The sequence below is a fragment of the Brassica rapa genome, chromosome A09, assembly GCF_000309985.2.
Source record: "Brassica rapa cultivar Chiifu-401-42 chromosome A09, CAAS_Brap_v3.01, whole genome shotgun sequence".
NCBI lineage: Eukaryota > Viridiplantae > Streptophyta > Magnoliopsida > Brassicales > Brassicaceae > Brassica > Brassica rapa.
In genome coordinates, this window is record NC_024803.2 from 21,051,882 (window position 1) to 21,073,317 (window position 21,436).

A 21,436-nucleotide genomic window follows, 5' to 3' on the forward strand; every position below is an offset into this window, starting at 1 on the left:
CCAATGAGACAAGGGTGAGTATGATAGATAAATCCAAACTAGTTATAGTCACTAAGAGTTGTGAATACTAGCTTAGAAGGAGACTATGAGTTCAGAATAGTCACCTCGAAAGTTCTAGCTTCTTAGTGTGAAAAAGTATAGAGTTTTTTAGAGATTGGGAGATTGAATAATTTCTGATTAACTTCTGCAAATGCAGGAAAGGGATACAAATACTAAAGTTTTGAGATCACACTAACGGTCCAAACAATGACCTGTCAATGATGACTAGAAAGCATAAAGCAAAAGCATAAAGCAAAAGCGAAGATGAGCTGTGAGCTAAGCATCTTTGGGGATATGCCTTTCTGATAAGGCTGGTGAATATGACTCATGCTGTGACAACATTCAACTTACGGCTGACAGCTCACGCCTGCGGTGATGTGACAATCTCCTCGTCTTGGTCATATTCACCATCTAAAGGATCCGGTACCTAACTTCACCATCATGGACGCGGCGGCAACAGTGCGTGTGGTGATAGTGACTTCCTCCTTTGATCACCATTTAAGGAGACGTGTGCGGCTAGGGTAAGGAAGAGAGGAGAGATGCATACCAATATATATATATAGCTAGGTAAAAATAATTAATCAAGTAAACCAACCGGTTTGGTCAAACGAAAACAAAAGGTTGAGTTTATTACTTATACCAAAAAGAAACCAGCTCGGTTTAGAGAAATTTAATTAATAACAAAAAAAGAAACCAAAAGCGAATTTAAGAATTCTGGTCGTTACAGTAAGAGGCAGCCTCAGAAACAAGAACGTACAAGCAAACATCTTCGTCAACCTGTAAAATCACGTGCCCTCGTTACCTCTTTACTCAATCCGGATTACTTTGCTACACACCGACACCGTGTTAAACATCTCTCATTGCAAAAACTTAATTATCAAAAATAAAACTTCTCTCATTGCAAAACCTAGAAAATCAGAACAAAAAAAACTGAGGTATGGAGAAAGAACTGAATAGCTTGGTGAAAGTAGGGGTTTCAACGATAATGTCGGTATCTTATTGTTTCTTTTTGCCACCTAGAATCAAATCTGGTTTTTTCCGTTTAGTCTCTATTCTCCCTGTATGTGTTTTGTTTCTTGTTCTTCCTCTGTTCTTGTCCTTTCCACTTTTCTCTTCCCCCGCAGCAATTTTGCTAATACTTGCCGATTTGAAACTCATCCTCTTTTCCTTTGATCAAGGTCCTCTTTCTCCACTACCCTCAAACATCTTCTTATTCACATGTTTCACTTGTTTCCCCATCCAGCGTCAAAAGAACCCTAAACCTCAAGCAGGAGGTCAGGATCAAATGCACACATGGATTTTCGCAATTAAAGTTGTACTCTTAGGTGTATTGTTACATTTATATCACTGGAAAACCCTTCCTCCCATTATGCTATTGGGTCTCTATCCACCGTTTTTATATGTTTTACTTGAGGTTTCCCTAACGCTCTTCAGAATTTTGTTGACTATCATTCTTAAATGCAATCTAGAGCCACATTTTAAGGAACCATACTTAGCCACGTCTCTTCAAGACTTCTGGGGACGCCGATGGAACCTCCTAGTCTCTGCAAGTCTCCGGGCATGCGTCTACACTCCTGTGCGGCGTGTCTGCCAACACCTAATGTGTTCTGATGATTCTGCAATGTTAATTAGTGTTTTGGCGACTTTCATAGTCTCTGGTGTGTTTCACGAAGTGCTTTTCTTCTATATAATCGGTGAGATGCCTACAGGAGAACTCACTTTGTTCTTTGTGCTACATGGAGTTTGCACAGTCGGGGAAGTGGCGGTGAAAAGGACTGCGTTTGCACAGAGGTGGGTGGTGAGACAGATGTTATCACGGCTGCTAACGGTGGGTTTTGTGGTTGTGACCACTTGGTGGCTGTTTTTCCCTCCTTGGATTCGTAGTAACGTGACGGAGAAATGCTTCAATGAAGCCTCATTGCTCATTGATTTCCTAAGACGCAAGTTAATTTTTTTGTACCTTAAGACGCAGGTTATTTCAGTGAACTAACTTAATAGTTACTGATATTAGATGAATACCCGCGTATACACGCAGATTTTTTTAATATTATGTTTGTAATCAGTTGAATGATAAATTCTATATAAATTTAAAAAAATTATTGATCATCCATGATGAAGAATTAAAAACAAAAAAAATCGCACGATTAATATGATTTGTGAAACATGGTTAAAATTTGCAATGATTTATCTTATCCGTTATAATAAATGTGAGTTATCTCTCACCACGGCCCTCCACATCATTCAGAATATATAGAGCAAAAGATGACACATGGTAGCTTCCTTTTAATTATCAAAACATGTTCTCGGGCGACTTGTGTTTAGAGGCTGGATTCGTCCAATCATAAGGCTATAATCGCCACATGATACAATCTTTTACTTAACACATAATTTTATTAGGTCAATTATATTGGGCTTTAGAAATATAAAGCACCTACTCCTCCATCATCCTCATCCTTTCCATCTGGAAGTTCATCAGTTTCTACAGTTCACTGTTACGGTGTAATAATGTGGATTCACTTTAGATCATCCAGTTCTGTTTTTTTACTCCTTTTTTCCAAGAGAGATGGTATCATTCTACATCCCTTTGTTTTTCCACCTATATAAATTGCTTTGTGAATCTGCCTTCCAACCACAATCGGAAACCTCCATTGAAGAATAGCATGCCTATGTTTTTCAAAAACATATGCTACTGATTTAGGTTCTCTTTAATAAAATTGTCCGATGTACGAGTTGTTGTTTGATCGGAAAACGGTACTAAACGAGGGAAAGTTTGGTTTTAGATGTGGGTTTAGCAAAGACGTCTTATTGACGGTCGGATAAACGTTTCGTCGATTACAAGGAAAGGAAATGCGTAAAGGAAAAGTGACCGGAGCTCGAAGAGCTTTGCCAGAAAGATACAGTACATCAAGATAATGAAGGTAAAACCCTAATCTAGCCGCAAAGTATGTGTGAGTTGTTTCGGATCCTTTCTACGTTACACCCCTCCTCTCATTTATAGTCAACTTGGTGTTTCCACGTGACCTATCTTGCATCGTCTTCGTGGGCTTTTAACTCGTTGGGCCGAGAAGCCCACGTTGCTTCGAGGAGCCATTTAGCCGGATTCGTCTAGTCGAAATGCAACTGACTAAAAGTTCCCTCGCATCGCGCCGAGAGACCGGCGCCTCGAGCTGCTGCGCCGAGATGTTGTTACGCCTTGTTATGGGCCGGGTCGTCTGTTTTCCAGGCCTTGAGGGATGGTCGAATCCATCCTCTACAGTAAGTCCCCCCAGTTCATCGGTGAGTGACGTTCTGTCTAACTCGATGAATTTGGAAAGTTAATGGTTTGGAAGAACAGATGGATCGTCGCGAAAGTACGTTGCCTGGTCGGCACAACGCGAGACATCGTCATGTACTTCTCATTTTATCAGGCGGTTTAATCGAGTCTTGGTCGAACCGATTTTGTTTGGTTAGATCCGATTTTTATTTCGACCGTTGGTTCGATCTGGGTTAGAGCCGGTTATCGCGAGAAGTCAAAACGACGTGTCGATTTCTTCGGGGACTGAATACTGTCTCTAGGCCCATGTAAGTCCATGTAGACTCAATGATGACGCCTCGGGGAAATGCCCCGCTTCCCCTCTATAAATACTTGTCCACTTCTCGTTCTCTCCATTCTTCTCTGCGTTATCCACGTACTTTCTCTCTCTTCCTCTCTGCTTCTCTCTCTAGATTGTTGTTGTTGTAGCATAGATAGCGATATGTCATCTGGTGGGAGGTTATCTCGTAAACAAAAAGGGAAAGAGGTCGCGACTGCATCTAGTCCCGCTAGGGATGTGAGCGGGGTTCTGCTCGAAGAATTCGAACAGGTCCATCACGAAGCGATGATGGGAACTCAGAATTTAGATCTGTCTCAAAGGATTTTGGTCTCCGAGTCAGCGCGCTCATACCGACAAGAAGTAGGAAGAAATCCAGCTGAGCCGCAGGCCTGCGAGAGAGACGGTTCGGGCGGTGTGAGAGACGGAGTTCCTCTCGTTAACTACGTGCCAACATGCTATTACCTTGGAGAAAATTTTAAGGAACTCCCGGCAGTAGCTCCCGAGTTCCTGCGCTTCCCAGACGTGAGTGGCCAGGCCTGGGAGAATGTTATCGAGACGCAGTCGACCCCTGATAGCGTGAAGAAACTTTTGAGGGAACGTCGCGGACTGGGGGTGACGTTCATGAATCCTTCGAAAAGCCAGAGGCCTTGGTCGCCACCGGTTGGGTTCCAATGCGTCTATGAATCCTATTTTCAAGATGATACGAAGCTCTGGTTTCCGATTCTTCGATTAGTCACATCGTACGTGAGGCGCCGAGGTGCAGCACTAAGCAAGTTTCTGAATGGCTCATGGCGTATCGCGGTTGCCTTGATGGTTATTGTTGGGGAAAAATACCTCGGTACCATTTCCTCCAGCCTCCAGGCAGGACCCAGACCCTCGGGTCCCCGATAAGGGAACGCTCCAGGTCCCCGCTAGAAGAAACCCTGAGTTCGGTCCCTGGAACCGAGCTCCCTTCCAAGAAATGGAAAACTTCCGATAAGGAGAACTTTCCATATTTCCGATTATCGAAGAGTTTAACCTAATGGAACCGACTCCTAGACGGCTATATAAGAGCTACTAAAACCTTAAAGCAAGGGATCAACTTCTCCAAGGCTTAGAGACTAGAGTTAGACTGCTAGAATTAGGGTTCTTACTCAATACCTTGTAATCTTGCTTGTTCTATCTAATAAAGGTCTCTTCAAGCCTATCTCTTTATTATCCTCTCTAAATCCTCATGAAATACATACAAATACCCTTGGTTTACTAGCTTGTCCATCGTTCCGTAGTACTCACAAAGAGCCTACACAAAAATCCCCTAACAGTTTGGCGCTAGAAGGAGGAGAGTAATCTAACTACGTGATGATGGCAATAGACAAACGTGACGAGCTATCCGAAGCCGCTCGAAGAGGGACCGATTCCGAGGGCTTATCCGACAACTTGCAAAGCTGGACAAGCAAGCTCGTCAAAGCCAAGCCCGTCCTTCCGTGCCTAGGAGGCAGGACGATCCACCTCATATCTGAAGGACCAGAGGCGTGCAGCGTAAACCATGCCGCCGTTCAGGATAACGCCCACGACGTATGGGGAAACTCCGAAAGGGTCAAGTCAGAATGTCCCAAGACCGACAAAGTAACTTTCACCGCCGAAGAACGAGAGGGAGTCTTGGTGCCACACCACGATGCCCTCGTCATCTCGCTTACTATAGCAAACTGTCTGGTTAAAAGAATACTGGTGGACAGCGGCAGCTCTAGATAGGGCTGGAGGAGGAAGTCCTGATACGTAAAACAATCCCCCTTGTCGGATTCAGCGGGGAGGTCAAACAAACAACAGGAGAGGTCATCCTCCCTATCCATGCTGAAGGGGTTAGCCTACCCACTAGGCTACTGGTCGTCAACTATCATTCCTCTTACAACGTGATCCTGGGCCGAGCGTGGATTCATGGAATGGGGGCAATTCCCTCGACTCTCCATCAGACAATAACATTCCCCACTCCTTGGGGCGTTAGGGCGATTAGAGGAGATCAGGAAACCGCCCGCCACTGCTACCAGGTCACTCTAAAGAAACAAGTCAAGACCGCACCACCCACGCAAATCAAGTCCCGAGTTCCGCATACAGAGGAGCCAGAGGTCAAAGATATGGATGACGTGCCCATGGCTCTCCGCCACTCGCCCGAGACCAGCAAATAAAAATCATCATAACAGTTACCATGACATTACAGTTGATTTTCTCATTGATTTAGCTTCACGAACTTCGAATTCACAGGATATTCGGGCTTTAGTGGAACCCCATGATGCAAAAATAATAGAAAGCATACTTCTGAGCATAACTCGAATGGGAGATAGGGATGGCTGGCATGTTACCAATAATGGGAAATACACGGTTAAATCTGCCTACCAAGTAGAAAAACAAACAGCAGTGTTTGTTTGGACCCACAATTGATATCTTGAAAGTGTTATGTTCGAAAGTTAGGTGGCCACCAAAAATTAAACATTTCTTGTGGCAACTGGTGTCAGGATGCATAGCAGTTAAAAAAATGTGCAAGCGCGAGGACTACAAGGGGATATATGTTGTGCTTGATGTGGAGTTTCAGAGGAATCAATAAATCATGTGTTTTTCGAATGCTCTTCAGCTCGTCAGGTTTATGCCCTCTCAAAGATACCATCGAATCCAAATATTTTTCCCAGTGGGTCCCTCTTCACAAATATGGATCATCTATTCTGGATAATTTGCCCTAAAAAGGATGATCACCAATTTGCATGGATTCTATGATACATTTGGAAAGGAAAGAATAACAAAATTTTTAGTAATCTTGATAATTATCCCGGGAAACACTCAAATTGCCGGAAATAGAATCAACGTTCTGGGCTGAAGCACAAGTGTTGAAAACTTAGACGGTAGCACAACATGTTGAGGTTCTGGACCTCCCGTCAATTCTTGGGTGCTGGTGTTTCATAGATGGCTCTTGGAAATAGAATGAGTTGTTTTCAGGACAAGGTTGGTACATTACTCTATATGGTTATGATTGTTTGATAGGAGCAAGAAATGTCAGGGATAGTTTCTCTCACCTTTCACTCGGAGGTGGAAGCGCTACTCTGGGCAATGGAATGTATGAGGAATTTACGTCAGTTTCGGGTCACGTTTGCAACGGATTGTTCTCAATTGGTGAAGATTATTCGGAACCAGAAGAATGGCCCGCATTTGCAAGTTATTTGGAGGATATCAAGTCCCTGCAAGAAAGTTTCCTCAGCTCAGAGATCATTCATGTACCAAGAACGAAAAATTTGAAGACGGATAGTCTAGCACGAAGTGTCAGGAAACAGCCGTCTTTTGTCGTTCATATGGATGCGGCGCTACCAATATGGTTCACTGAGTCAATATGAGTCTGTTTTTTATGACAAAAAAGGTCTTGCAAGACCCTAAAATTGTAAATTAACAATAATATTTTTTCATCTTCAGGATATACTTGAAGTTGAAGATAATTCTAACGTGATAATTTTGTAGCTAAACTATGTAGCTGTTAAACAATATCAAAGTTTATAACATCATATAAAATGTTTAGTCCTAGTTTTGATATGACAAACCCGAACTTGGTGGACAAAGTGGAAGATGAAAAGTCGCCCATTTGGCTGAACTAGTGGATGAGGTAACAAGTATACAGTTACCAATTTTACTGGTGGAAATTCATCACTTCTTCTCATCTCTTTATTGGAGAACATGGGTAATTCAACAAAGGAACCCAACCCACTTTTCTGACAGCCCTTTAGCAGACATATTCATGGTGGACACAATGTAAAAGAGGAAACTATTACTTTTGTTTAGCCTTCACAACGTACATTCCACCCAAGGATTAAACAATTGACAGAGGATGTTTAATTAACATGGTGTACAAATCCAAGCCGATTCACATAAATCGTCGAGGAAGATAAAGATGAATTTGTATATTTAAGGGTGTGGAACTGAGACCAATTTTTATCATTAAAGAATAAATAATTTATATTTGTAGGAACGAAGATGACTAGTCAACGTCTAGATACATCACCCATCCAACATGCGTAAGTAAAGCGGAATGTAAAAAATTATACAACAGTCCTAAAAATGTACGAAATATGTAGTAGTGTAATACATTTGAGTTCAACAGAAGAAACGTAAACATGTATTTAATGATAATTATACTACAATGTATCATAAAGATGCACATATGCACATGTCTGACTTGTTTGGTAAGAAAATATCATTTTGGCTCAGTAAAATTCTTTTAAAAAAGAAGTCTTTGTTTGCATAACGACTTTATATCGAATGCATTACATGTTGATACGTTAGTTAAGGCTGTCATGGAAACATCAAAGGTCAGATGATCCAATTAATCTAAATGAGTTGAATACCCATGTACCAAAAACCTACTTTGTGAATGAGATAACACCTGGATCAACTGAAATTGAAGAGGACGAGGTTATACTACCTTTGTGGATGTACAGTTTATGGTGTCTTTTTATTTAGTCATTTTGTATATCATATATACATGTCTAGCAACCTATAAAGCGTGATGAATGATGTGGCCGATGGTTGTTTACAAATATGCACCTTTTTAAACTCGTATGCACCATTTCTAAATATTAGAGATTGATATTTGTTCGATTGTTACTCATCAATAATGTCGCTGATGGTTTTAATGTGGATAACTTAATGTAGTGTCCTTTAAGGAAGCTTGGGATAATTTCCGCTTGACTTAATTCTTCAAGAACACTAAAAAATCTATGGAATAGGTTAAAGCATTGTTTGATGAAGCTAGAAGTGCACCTTCAGAGGCGAAGAAACTCGCCAAGTTTGAGGACCCTGAGAAATTTGTTGTTCCCTGCATTATCAACATTGGGTCTTGCTACAAAAGCTCCTAAGATTACTCTAAAATTTATAGACTTCTCCACCAAATCTCATAATGGTGTTTGTGAGAACCGAAATTCGCACTGTCGATTTTAGTTAATGGAGTAAAGCCAAGATTCTCGACTTTTTCTGAGGATCCGGATTATCTGTGTTAACATACGAATACGAAAAAGATAACAAAATATCGATGGTAAATTGCACAAAGGCATTTTTTTGAATAAGATGAATTGAGATACAGGTTTTCACCAAAAATAGTTGAATAGGAAATCGTTAACAATGGAGAATCGTAAAACAAAGCGGAAAAACATTCTAAGTAAGGAACGCGCTAGTCTAGCCACCTAAGTTCTAAGTTCTCCTAAAGCCAATAGAAATCTCTTAGGACTAAATTTTTGGATCCCCTTTGCACTTCGTCTTGGCTCTCCTTATATATCCCTTCAAGGTCGGTTTTCTTTCCCTTCCTGCCCTTGATTTGAGTTTATCCCTTTGCGGAAACCTTCTTTATCCTTTCGATCTTCACGATTACCTCGGAAACTTGACACTTATCGTCTTTTCCATTTATCTTCTGTGAAAATTGAGCTTGTGCCGCGTTTTGGACATTCTTGGACTGTATTTTGACTTAAGCGTTTTTATGATTTCCTTCAGGAAATCACCTTTCTTATGATGCCAGTTCTTGTATTTCTAGTTTCCTGAGACGATAATACTAATCGTCTAGTCGAGATAACAAATGGTGTTATGTTAACTATTATCGTTTTATACGATTAATTTAAACTTTAACGGGAAAAAATCTTTGCGGTTTTTATCGTAAAACTTCAAAGATGAATCCAGTCGAGACGAAACAAGGATTGATTCAATCAAGACTACAAAGGAAGGTGTCATGACCGCCCTAGGGCGGTGAAGAGAGACAGGCGTTGTGCCCGCCCTAGGGCGGGGAGGAGAGATAGACGTTGTCCCCGCCTAGAAGGACGGTTGTCGTGCCCGCCCCAGGGCGGGGAGGATGGACGGTCGTCGTGCCCGCCCTAGGGTTTTAGAAAATAGCAGAGGTGGACAAGGTAGTTGTTCAGTTGATTGATTGGTTGGTTGAGGTTGTGACAAATTATGAGAAAGTAGCTAGATGTAGGGTTTTAGGAAATCATGATTATAATGATATAGATGCTTAGGTTATCAATCCTAGAACTCGAATTCTAATGAGAAAGTATTCCAGCTCCCGCGTGCAAATCAATTCCATTGACTAAGTCCAATATATCAGTTGTCGCTTGTTGATATGGATCGAACGTCGATCAATGCTATGAGATTAGCATCAATCGATGTTTCCTTATGCAAGCTTTAGTGAGTTGATTGATAGGTTCACTAGTCTTAACTAAATCAGTTGTCGCTTGTTTCTAGCAATCATAGGTCAAGATAATTAATTCAGATAACAGACCATGCCGTAGCGTGCGCCTAATTATCCTAAGTTTAGGGTTCTAGTTAACTACTATAAAACACAAACATTACAAACAATTATCTGAAGGATTTCTATCACCTTACCAGTTCTCTATAGTTTAGGCTATTAATCCCTCATAATATTTCACTTAAACCATAAATCTATCAATAGAAATTACTCAGACATAGCAAAGCAGAACATAGCAAGTATCTGAATAGAATGCATGAATAGAATAAGGTATAAAAATTGGAGTTCTAATACAAAGCTCTGAAGGAGTCTTGGATCTTTTATCCAAACTACTAAAAACTCTAAATATGTTTATTTTGAAAGTAAGAAAATATGAAAGTGTGTGTTGCCCAGAACAATGGCAAAGTACATAAAAATATTAGGTTAAAGTTGGCCAAAGGTATTTATGTAATTTATGTGGAACTTGGACTATAAGTCGGCTGGGAACCAAGTTGGACCTTATGCACTTCGCTGTCGATAAACGACAAGAGATGTCTGTCGATCAATGTTTTACTCTGAATGTCGACATTGGACTTGTTCGACGGACAGGTCCAAGTCGGCTGGGAACCAAGTTGGACCTTACGCACTTTGCTGTCGATAAACGACAAGAGATGTCTGTCGATCAATGTTTGACTCTGAATGTCGACATTGGACTTGTTCGACGGACAGGTACGAGTTTCTTCTAGTTTTATCTCCAAAATGCTCCAAAATCATCATATATTTCCAAAACAGTCATGAACCTGTAAATACTCTAAAAAGACTCCAAACATAATAAATATATTCTAAAACGTCTATATACCATGACTAAAAACTGGTAAAATTCATGGTATATCAATTTTTCAAAACTTATTATTTTGCTTCTCCTCAAAGAAAACAAGAGTAGTCGTAATGAAGGAAATTTTTGAAAACAGCAGGAACTCAAATAATTAAAAATCACTACTCTTATTTCTGCAAATATGATACGTGAAAGTGAATCATTACTAACATTGGATGATTCAATATATTACACTTTAACTTAGTCACCAATGTTAAATACATTTAAATAGTTATTTAACAACAAAAATTATATAGTATATATATATATATCATTTAGTATAAGATTATCTAGGTGTGATTGTGCCCGAAGGGAAGGCCTTGTAGAGATTAGTCTGAGCTTACCGATTGGGATTCTCCACGGACATAAAAGAAAAAAGTAATATCCAAATTACAATTAAAAATCAAGGGATAATTAAAAAAATTTGTGACATATTATGTTATATGTAACGTAGATGTAAGATTATTTTCGTATTATGATTTTGTTTTAGTAAGATAGATATATTTCAAAAAAATTTAATGAAGAAATATAAATACAAGAATGAATAACTAATAACAAAAATTAAATAAAATTTTTAACTTTCAGTATACCACCCTCGTAGTAACTTATTTTAACTTGTAACGGAGTATAATTGTTTCATAATAACCACCTCCCTAGAAAAAGAAATGAAAAGAGGAAGCAAATTTAAAGATAAACCACGATATTAAAAAAATAGAAGTAAAACAAAATGTCTAAAAGGTGAGGAGGGCCAACCATATCCATCTCTCGTCCACTTTGCTAATATGTCCCTCTCTCTCATATCCTAATCTGCCAATAAAATTTCAGAACAATCCTCAGTACATATATCATCATTATCCTTAATAGTTAAAAAAATAAAAAAAAATATTATTATTACTTATTACTTGTTGGCCATATTGAATTTTAAAATATGTGGGTTCATATAGATTAATCCATGAGTTGGAATCAGTTAACTCTTTTATTATGCTACACGATTCTTATAAATTGATTAGAATCGATTCCAGAGACCAAAAGAATCAGATTCTTTTTGTTATTATTGAACATAGAAAATGGGAAATTTATAGAGGAAGTGAATGAAAACTTGTGAGTCACAGTTGATTTGATTTCCACTGGATAGGGATAATATTTCAAGTGGGAGAAATACAACCCAAATAGAAATAATAACAAAACTTGTGGTGGAAAATAATTCTAAGAAATCTCCTCGTGTGAACTGAATCATTTTTCCTAGTGTCCACTCTCTCTCTCTATCTCAACGTCCAAGTTCTTTGTTTTTTTCTCTACAAAATTATTTGGATAATTAATCTAAACTATTAAAACTGAAGACAAATAAATTTTAACCCAGTAATTTTCTTCAATAACTACCATCTAATACCACTGACTTTATAAATAACAATTTCCATAAAAATTATTATGAAATTACCTAATATTTAGCTACCTAATAAATTTAAAAGATATGCAATCATTTAATTATTTAAAAAATTAAAATCAAAAAATCAATTTTACAATCCATAAAAAACTATAAAATGGATTAAATGATCAGATTAATTTATTGGTTTATTAAAAATTAAATTAATCGAAATCGTTTAAAATTTTCAGAATAATAAAACTAAGTCAGTTATATTTATTTAATTAGCATCTGCTAATTTAATTAGTACAATAATGTATGTATTTAATTTTTAAACATTTATAAAAATTAAAAACAAATACATGTGCGGAGGTACGGGTCAGATCTAATTCATAATTATATTTCTAACTGTAACGTAATATTAAATACAAAGATGAATACTAAATATTAAAAAAATAACGCTTATATCTTGTTGGTCATTATTTCAGTCCAAAATTAGAAAAAAATCTTTTTGGGTGAATAATTTCCAAAAGTATAGTTGCATTTTGCCAGAGAGGCACTCACACAAAGATATTCGATAAGATAAGCTTTTTTTTTTCTTTTTTTTTCTCATCAAAAATATACACCAAAGGGCTTCGATTCTTCTGCTGCAGACTGAATAAAAAAAAATCAGTTTGCTGCAGCCGTAAGAGCTTTAAGATTGAGAGATGTCTAATTCATGTTCAGGTGGTGGTGGGTGTAGTATTGTATGGTTTAGAAGAGATCTAAGAGTTGAAGATAATCCAGCTTTAGCTGCAGCTGTAAGAGCTGGACCTGTAATTGCTGTGTTTGTATGGGCACCAGAGGAAGAAGGGCACTATCAGCCTGGTAGGGTTTCAAGGTGGTGGCTCAAGAACAGTTTGGCTCAGCTCGATTCGTCTCTTAGAAGCCTTGGTACTTGTCTCATCACCAAGAGATCTACTGATAGTGTTGCTTCTCTTCTTGAAGTTGTTAAATCCACTGGTGCTTCTCAGATCTTCTTCAACCATTTGTATGGTCTGTGTTCCATCTCCCTTCCCTCTCTTGCTTTTTCTAGATTAATGGTTTGTGACTGAAATAATCTTGGGTTATGTTCTGTTGTATTGGGTTAAATGATCACCAAAAAAATAAACTTAGATGCATCTGTTATGAAGTTCCAAAAAAAAAAAAAAAAAAGATTCATCTGTTATGTATGTATTGAAGATCTTTATCCACTCTGAAAAGATAAAAAGTTTATTGATATTTCAGATCCCTTATCCTTGGTCCGTGATCATCGTGCCAAGGACGCTCTGACAGCGGAAGGGATAGCGGTTAAATCATTCAACGCAGATTTGCTTTACGAGCCATGGGAAGTGACTGATGAATTAGGCCGTCCTTTCTCAATGTTTGCTGCCTTTTGGGAAAGATGCCTTAGCATGCCTTATGACCCTGAGTCTCCTCTTCTCCCACCCAAGAAGATTATTTCTGGTTTGCTTCTCCACCACACACACACACTTGTGACTATCTGAAATGTATGTTATCCACTTTTGATAACTCTTTTTGTGTTAGCAGGCGATGTGTCCAAGTGTGTTGCGGATACATTGATCTTCGAAGATGAATCAGAGAAAGGAAGCAATGCACTTCTAGCTCGTGCGTGGTCTCCGGGTTGGAGTAATGCTGATAAGGCTCTCACAACCTTCATAAACGGACCACTGATCGAATACTCCAAGAACCGCAGGAAAGCTGACAGTGCCACAACCTCGTTCCTTTCTCCACACTTGCACTTTGGGGAAGTGAGTGTGAGAAAGGTTTTCCATCTTCTTCGGATCAAACAGGTTGCATGGGCAAACGAAGGAAACCAAGCCGGGGAAGAGAGCGTGAATCTTTTCCTCAAATCTATCGGTCTCAGGGAATACTCTAGGTACATAAGCTTCAACCATCCCTACTCTCACGAAAGACCACTTCTCGGCCATCTTAAGTTCTTCCCTTGGGCTGTGGACGAGAACTATTTCAAGGCCTGGAGGCAAGGCCGGACCGGATATCCCCTGGTCGATGCCGGGATGAGAGAGTTATGGGCTACTGGTTGGTTGCACGATCGCATTAGAGTTGTTGTTTCAAGCTTCTTTGTCAAAGTGCTTCAGTTGCCATGGAGATGGGGGATGAAGTATTTCTGGGACACACTTCTTGATGCAGATTTAGAGAGTGATGCTCTCGGTTGGCAGTACATCACCGGCACCCTCCCGGATAGCCGGGAGTTTGATCGCATAGATAACCCTCAGTTTGAAGGATACAAGTTCGATCCAAATGGCGAATACGTTAGGAGGTGGCTTCCAGAACTTTCAAGACTCCCCACCGAGTGGATACATCATCCATGGAACGCACCTGAATCTGTGCTTCAAGCTGCTGGTATTGAGCTTGGATCAAACTACCCTCGACCAATTGTTGGACTAGATGAAGCCAAAGCACGCCTTCATGAGGCACTCTCGCAGATGTGGCAACTAGAAGCTGCCTCAAGAGCTGCAATAGAGAACGGATCCGAAGAAGGACTTGGCGATTCTACCGAGTTTGTTGAAGCTCCTATCGAGTTCCCTAGAGACATCACAATGGAAGAGACTGAACCAACCAGACTCAACCCTGTCAGGAGATATGAGGATCAAATGGTTCCAAGCATTACTACTTCCTTGATCAGACCTGAAGAAGACCAAGAGTCGTCTCTGAGTTTGAGAAACTCTGGAGGAGATAGCAGAGCAGAGGTTCCGAGGAACATGGTCAACACCAACCAAGCTCGGCAGCAGGAGGCAAGAGCAGACCCGGTTTCAAACCAAGTCACTGCTATGATTCCAGAATTCAATATTAGAATTGTTGCAGAAAACACTGAAGAGTCGACAGCAGAATCTTCCAGCAGCGGAAGAAGAGAGAGGGACGGAGGCATTGTCCCCGAGTGGTCAGGGTACTCGGAACAGTTTGCTAGTGAAGAGAATGGGATTGGAGGAGGAAGTACAACATCTAGCTACTTGCAGAACCACCATGAAATAGTTAACTGGAGACGGCTGTCACAAACCGGGTACGTAACTTGCAAATCTCACTTTTATTCGAAAGTCTTTTATATTTTCACAGGAGTGAAGTTTAAAGTACGATTTTCCTATATTATTCAAGTAACCTGATTTACTTGTTTGGCACTTGGCAACCCTTGTTAAGCCAATTAGTGTCGATTTTAATGTCCAAAAAACTTTTTGTGGTCTGTCTGACTTTACAGGTAACGAGGCACAAGGAGAGGAACTTCATAAGGACTGTAACTCCGGTTAAACGTGGGTGGACTTGTAAGCCGAGTATACATTTGTTATGGTTAATGTATTTCCAGTTATGGAACTTTGTAGGACCTTATCTGATGTACATCTTGCTATGTATCGGGTTTCATATTGTAATAAAATACTGTATAGTATCTCGATTGTGGTAATAGACCAAATCTCATACTTGTTGGCTTTCAAGTTTTGGTTATACTCAAAAACTCCTGCCAATTCATAATCTTTAAAAAAACATCTAGTATTGTAAATTTATGATTAACTAATAGTTTGCAAGTGTGTGTAGAACACTTATCTTTTGGGATATGAATATCAGTTATTCAGACCACACACACACACATGGGATCGTGCTTTCATTTGGGTAATTAGAAGTTTGTGAACGTATTACGGTATTGACACAATTGTACCTATTCTAGCTACAATTCGAATAGTTAGAAGTTTGTGAATGAATGAATGAATGAATAAATGAATGAATGAGTTGCACAAAAAAAAGAAGTTTGTGAATCATTTTCAAGTCAAAATATATTTGAACAAATACCAGTAAGGACATCTCCATCCCCACTCCATTTTTTTTCTAAAATGGAGTAGAGAAAAAAATGGAATAAAAGTGAATATGAAGTAAGGAATGCTCCAATCCAACTTCATATCTCACTCTATGATGAAATTTACTCCATAAATAGAGTAATTTATTTTTTGTTTGTTCATCACTCCATTATGGAGTAGAAAATGAAGTAGGATTAGAGCAATTTTAATTCATTTTCACTTTTACTCTATTTTGAAGCACAAAATGGAGTTTTAAATTGGAAATGCTCTTACACTGCCTAATACAAATCCATAAAATAGAAGATTACAAAAATAGAAGACACCAGGTCCAAAGGCTATTGCTGCTTTCCAGTTAATTATTTTTTCTTCAATTTCAAACAGTTCTTCAGATTCTTTTAGGATTCCAAACAAGACTTTTTCTACATAAAAATTCGAGACTGTAGAGTTTTCATCTTTTAAAGTTATTTTACATGTGGGTTCATCTATCTCAGAACTGATCAATTCTGGTTTTGAGATGGAGAGATTGGAGATATCTAGGCGACAATGTCATTCCTTCAGTTTCTTGTACAAGACAATTACGGTATTTACCGTGATTCCTTAATATCATTCAAATTACTGTAAAGAGTGATTTATACTCTCTCAAATAAGAGGTCAAGTTGTAGTAATTAGGGATCGAATTCAGGCTAATAGGTGTAAAGTAGTAAATAAAGATATGCAAAGCAGTAAACAAGTTGAACAAGACAATTGTTCAGCTTGGCAAATAGTTGTTTGATGGAAGGATGGTTACTAAATTTAGGGTTTTATTCAAGTTATTAGAACTCTAAACTATAGATGCTAAGGATTGATTCTAGAACTCGATATCTAATGCAAAAGACAATCAGCTCTCGCTGTGAGCCTAATATATTGACTAAGTTCACTGTTTCAGCTCTCGCATGTTAACACAGATCGAGCGTCGATCGATGCTATGGTATAAGCGTCGATCGATGCTATGGTATGAGCGTCGATCGATGCTACGGATTGAGTGTCGATCGATGCTATGGTATAAGCGTCAATCGACACTGCCTTAGGCAAGCGTTATCAATCTGATCGATTATGTTCAACTAGATTCCTAGACCAACTCTCGTATGTACCTAGGTATCTAATCCAGCAGGATTCGGATTCCGTTAATTGATTGCACTCTCGTGTCTCTCAATTGTCCTGTGATTCTAGGTTCAAGCAATTAGTCACACTCTCATGGTTTTACAACTACTCTAGATCCTAGTAATACAAGCTATCCTGATGTAGAGATCTTTAGATATCCTAACAATCATATAATTCAGAAATTCATTTAAAACCCTAGAAATTTCTAAACCTAGCAGGTGAATCTACTCATGCATGATGTTTGTCACAAAAATCATAGATGAATAACATAAAATATAAATTAAACCAAAACAATGGAGTTCCAAGAAGACTCTGAAGGAGTTCTTCTCTTCTCTCCTAACCTAGAACTATGAATAAAATAAAGCTTAGATAGTGTAGCCGTCAACAATGGCTTATAAATAACATAAATAGGATTTATGGTCGTCCAAGGGTATTCTGGTAGTTTGTGGTTGCTTTTGGGCTTCAGTCAGTATACTCTCAGCGCATATTCTGGCATCACTGTCGATCAACACCAATGCTGTGTCATCGATTGACAGTCCTTTATCTCCACGACATCTTCCTCTTGCGAGGCAAACTGACCACTCTTCAGTAAAACAGGCATAACTTATGCTACAGGATGCTGATTGACCTCAAACCGGTGGCATTGGAAATCTAACTCAAAGCTCTATTTTGTGTCAAAAGATGGGCTCAATCTAACGGTTCTCCATCCATAGCTAGACATCTAACGCGCATGTGCAGTTCTGCACTCAAAAGACTCCAAAAGACACCGAAATCACCAATTTCCTCCAAATCATCCCTGAACCTGTAAACACTCTAAATAGACTTTATATAGTAGTAATTAGTTATTAAAACACTTATAGACCATGGCTAAAAGTGGGTAAAATTCATGGTCTATCATTCTTCCTTATGCCTAACCTGAGAATTGATCGAGATCCTTTGGAGCTAGTTCGATACGCAGAGAGTGAGTGCCAAGCCTGGTTCAATGCAAATGAGATGGTGCCATCACCTCAATAAGAACATAGTAGCGATCAACCTCAAGTCTTAAGCTTGGGTAGTATATGTATGATTGATGGCTCTTGGACATCTACATCACAGTTCAGAGGGTGTGGATGGGCCTGGATGGATAGCTTGGAGGAGGTTCAACTTATGGAAACACGAAACTACATTCGACGGGAGTCTCCTCTGCATTCAGAACTCGAAGCACTAATATGGGCAATGGAGAGCAAGCTACAGTACTCGACATGCCAGAGCTTTCGAACGGACTGCAAGGATTTGATTGCCATGATTAAGGAGCCACGAGCATGGCCATGTTTTGCCACATAATTAGAGAGGATAGAGACTCTACAGATATGCTTCCCGGACTTCAAGATTACTTATATCCCACGAGAGAAAAATTGGACTTCTGATTTTTTAGCTAGGACGGCAAGATCGTTCCATAGAAAGCTTCATTTTGTTGGTTGTTCTATTCCGGTTTGGTTAGTCAGACCTCCTCAAGTTTGAATAATAGAATAGTATTTCGCTGTAAAAAAAAAAGACTACATTAGTTGTAAAGTGTTTTTGGAGGCAAAATACTTAGCCATTTTTTTAATTTTCCGCCATTCTCAGTCTCGAGCATGCAAAAACAAAACCTAGTTTCAATTATTGTCTGAAATTAGAATCAAATCCCTTCCTGCCTGAGCTGCTCTTGTCTTGGTCGCTCTCTTCCACAGGCGATTTAATTCCAGGTGAAACCTAGTTTGAATTTTTGTTTATGAACCCTAGTTTTAATTCCTCATTGAAAGTATCGTCGATTTCTCTATAATTTCAGTTGCCTCTTCGATTTCTATGATAATTTCATTGATCTAAATTTCAATTACCTCTCATTGCAGGAATATTCGAACCCATAGAGTTTAATTTGAGGACACGAAGATAAACAAGAGAAAAGTTAGGATATACATTTTCAATTTTATCATGATATTATCTAATCTATTAAAGAGACAATAGGCTTAATATACCCAAATCCACAAGAAATTAAGAAACTACCCAAAACCATGAAAAACCCCTTGCTACTGTAGCCGTATGTGTCTCCCTTTCCCATTTTACCCCTGCCCTAAAATTTCTTCTTGTTTCTCTTTCTTTCCCGAACGCACTTCTCTCTCATTTATCTTTCTCTCCAAATTTTCTCAATCTTTATTAATATTAAAGCTTATTTTCAAATCAATCGATCTTCTTTTTAAATCTCCAAATCATCACCTACTATGTTCCAACACCAATCATACGATAATCTCCTCTTCCTCAATTCATCTTCTTACCATTACATTAATAATGTTGATGTTTGAAGATGTAAATCATACGATAATATCCCCCTCTTCAATTCCCCAGTATCTCTTAGTTGAGCTTTTGAAATTGAAAATCAATGGTTAAATTAGAGATTGCGAAATAGTTACAAATATAACGATTACTTAGAACAATAACCTATTCGTAACATATAATAATTCATGTATCCTCTAACGTCATCTATTTTTTGAGATCTCATTAACCATTATAAAAATCGTCTAACAAGTTAGATAACAACTAACCAAACATGTATAAGCTAATGATTAAATTATCACGGTAACCTAGTATGTAACATCTAACAACTAAATATTGTATGAACAAAACTATTTTGTAGCAAAAGAAATTTAACGCTAAGTTTTAAAGTAAAATGTAATATAAATTGTTAGTGGATAACTTGTTTATTAGAAAAATACTTATCATGTAGCAAAACCAATAACCTCAATCTAGTATGTTATTTACTAGGTAAAACATAAATTAGTCCGATAATCAATTTTGTAACATTTAACAAAATATTGATCAGCTAATTCAAGCTATTTATAAATATCTTACCCTTAATTTTAAAAAGTGTCAACATGTTTTGTAACCGTTAAAGAAAAATGTATCAGCTAATGAAAATATATTATGTACAAATTTATATATCATATATCAAACCACACATATTTACCAAACTATTTAAATTATACGACACCACTGGTTGGTAACAATTATCCAAACATGTATCTGCTCACAAGGCTTAACCAAACAATTAACCAAATATGTTATATAGCGATTAAGGTACTCAGAATATAAATGAGAATTTCAGGTCGTACCATGTGATTCTACCAACACATGAACTGAAGAGATCTCTCTGGTATGCACTGACTCACTTGGAACCTTCAAAATTGTGGTAAACATTGAAGAAACTGACAAAAAAAAAGCTATTCTAAAAGAACTCATCGATGAAAAAACTATTTATTGGATCCACAATGGTGAAAATAGGAAAAAATATGAAGAATCCATGTGTAAGAAATACTAAAATAGTTTTAAAGAAGAATAAAGAATTAGGAAAGATGAAAAGAAAAATGAATAAGTTTGGTGAGAGATTTAAGGGAAATTCGAGAAGGAGAAGGAAGAAGTTTGGGTAGGGGCAGGGGCAGGGGCAGTATAGGAGTTTAGAAATGTCAATAGTGTTTAGGGTATTTACTTAAATATGTTTTTTTGTGTATATGAGACCTAATTTCTCTCTTTTAAAAGTGTTTCAAATTTTTGGCTTATATATTTTTATATATTTTGGATATAACGATATTTCCCTCTATAAAACTAATTTTATATTATTGTATACAAAATAATAATGGTTGTTTCTAAAATATAACTACAGTAAAAACTCTATGAATCAATAATGTTGGCATTTTGACATTTTATTAATTTTAAAAAATTTATTTTTCATTTTTTAATTTAAAATATTTTTTTAAAAGAAAATAATACTTCATCCGTTCTTAAAAGATAGACCTTTTTTGTATTTTCACACATATTAAGAAAACATATTAAACTACCATAATAAATGTATCATTTTCTGTAATTTTCAATTTTCAATAATTTTTAACCAATAGTAATTCAATAAAGTCAATTAATTTTTTTGAAGTTTACAATTTTTTCATAAAAAACACAAAAAATACATCTTTGTGAAACAATTTTTTTTAAGAAGTCTATCATTAAGGAACGGAGGTATATACATTAATTAAATTTTTTAAATTGAATATTCATATTATTTTTATTGTATTATTTGGTGAATATAAATTAAAATATGGTTTAAATATAATTTTATTAAATATTAACAAAATATATTGAAGTATTAAGAAAATATATAGATAATTTTATTGTGAATAGAAAGCAAACAATACAATTGTTTGTTTGTATATATTTAATGTACATATACATAAATGTTTTCTATTTTAAAGGAACAATATGTTTGCATAAGTTTTTCTAAGAAGTTATTATTTTATTGATATATTTTGAACCGGTTCAACTCGAGATTAGAGAAATTTATTAGTTTATAATGTTTATTAAATTATTAGTGTTGATTTATAGAGT

General features: G+C 37.5%; 2 protein-coding genes across 5 annotated transcripts; both read left to right on the top strand.

The window, feature by feature from the left end:
* Positions 1 to 147: 147 nt before the first annotated feature.
* LOC103838804 (probable long-chain-alcohol O-fatty-acyltransferase 7) lies at positions 148 to 11,377 on the top strand. Of its 2 annotated transcripts, none has more exons than XM_018654631.2 (2): positions 148 to 1,697; positions 1,791 to 11,377. In XM_018654631.2, the coding sequence occupies exons 1-2, from the start codon at positions 977 to 979 to the stop codon at positions 2,027 to 2,029; spliced, it is 960 nt and encodes a 319-aa protein (XP_018510147.1). In that variant the 5' UTR covers positions 148 to 976; the 3' UTR covers positions 2,030 to 11,377. The 2 variants fall into 2 exon arrangements, with proteins under 2 accessions (XP_018510147.1, XP_018510146.1); XM_018654630.2 differs by having other exon boundaries at positions 151 to 1,697; positions 1,782 to 11,377.
* A 1,191-nt stretch (positions 11,378 to 12,568) lies between these two features.
* On the top strand, positions 12,569 to 15,602 carry CRY1 (cryptochrome circadian clock 1). Of its 3 annotated transcripts, none has more exons than XM_009115256.3 (4): positions 12,569 to 13,103; positions 13,335 to 13,553; positions 13,638 to 15,152; positions 15,191 to 15,602. In XM_009115256.3, the coding sequence occupies exons 1-4, from the start codon at positions 12,776 to 12,778 to the stop codon at positions 15,193 to 15,195; spliced, it is 2,067 nt and encodes a 688-aa protein (XP_009113504.1). In that variant the 5' UTR covers positions 12,569 to 12,775; the 3' UTR covers positions 15,196 to 15,602.
* The last annotated feature ends 5,834 nt before the right edge of the window (positions 15,603 to 21,436 follow it).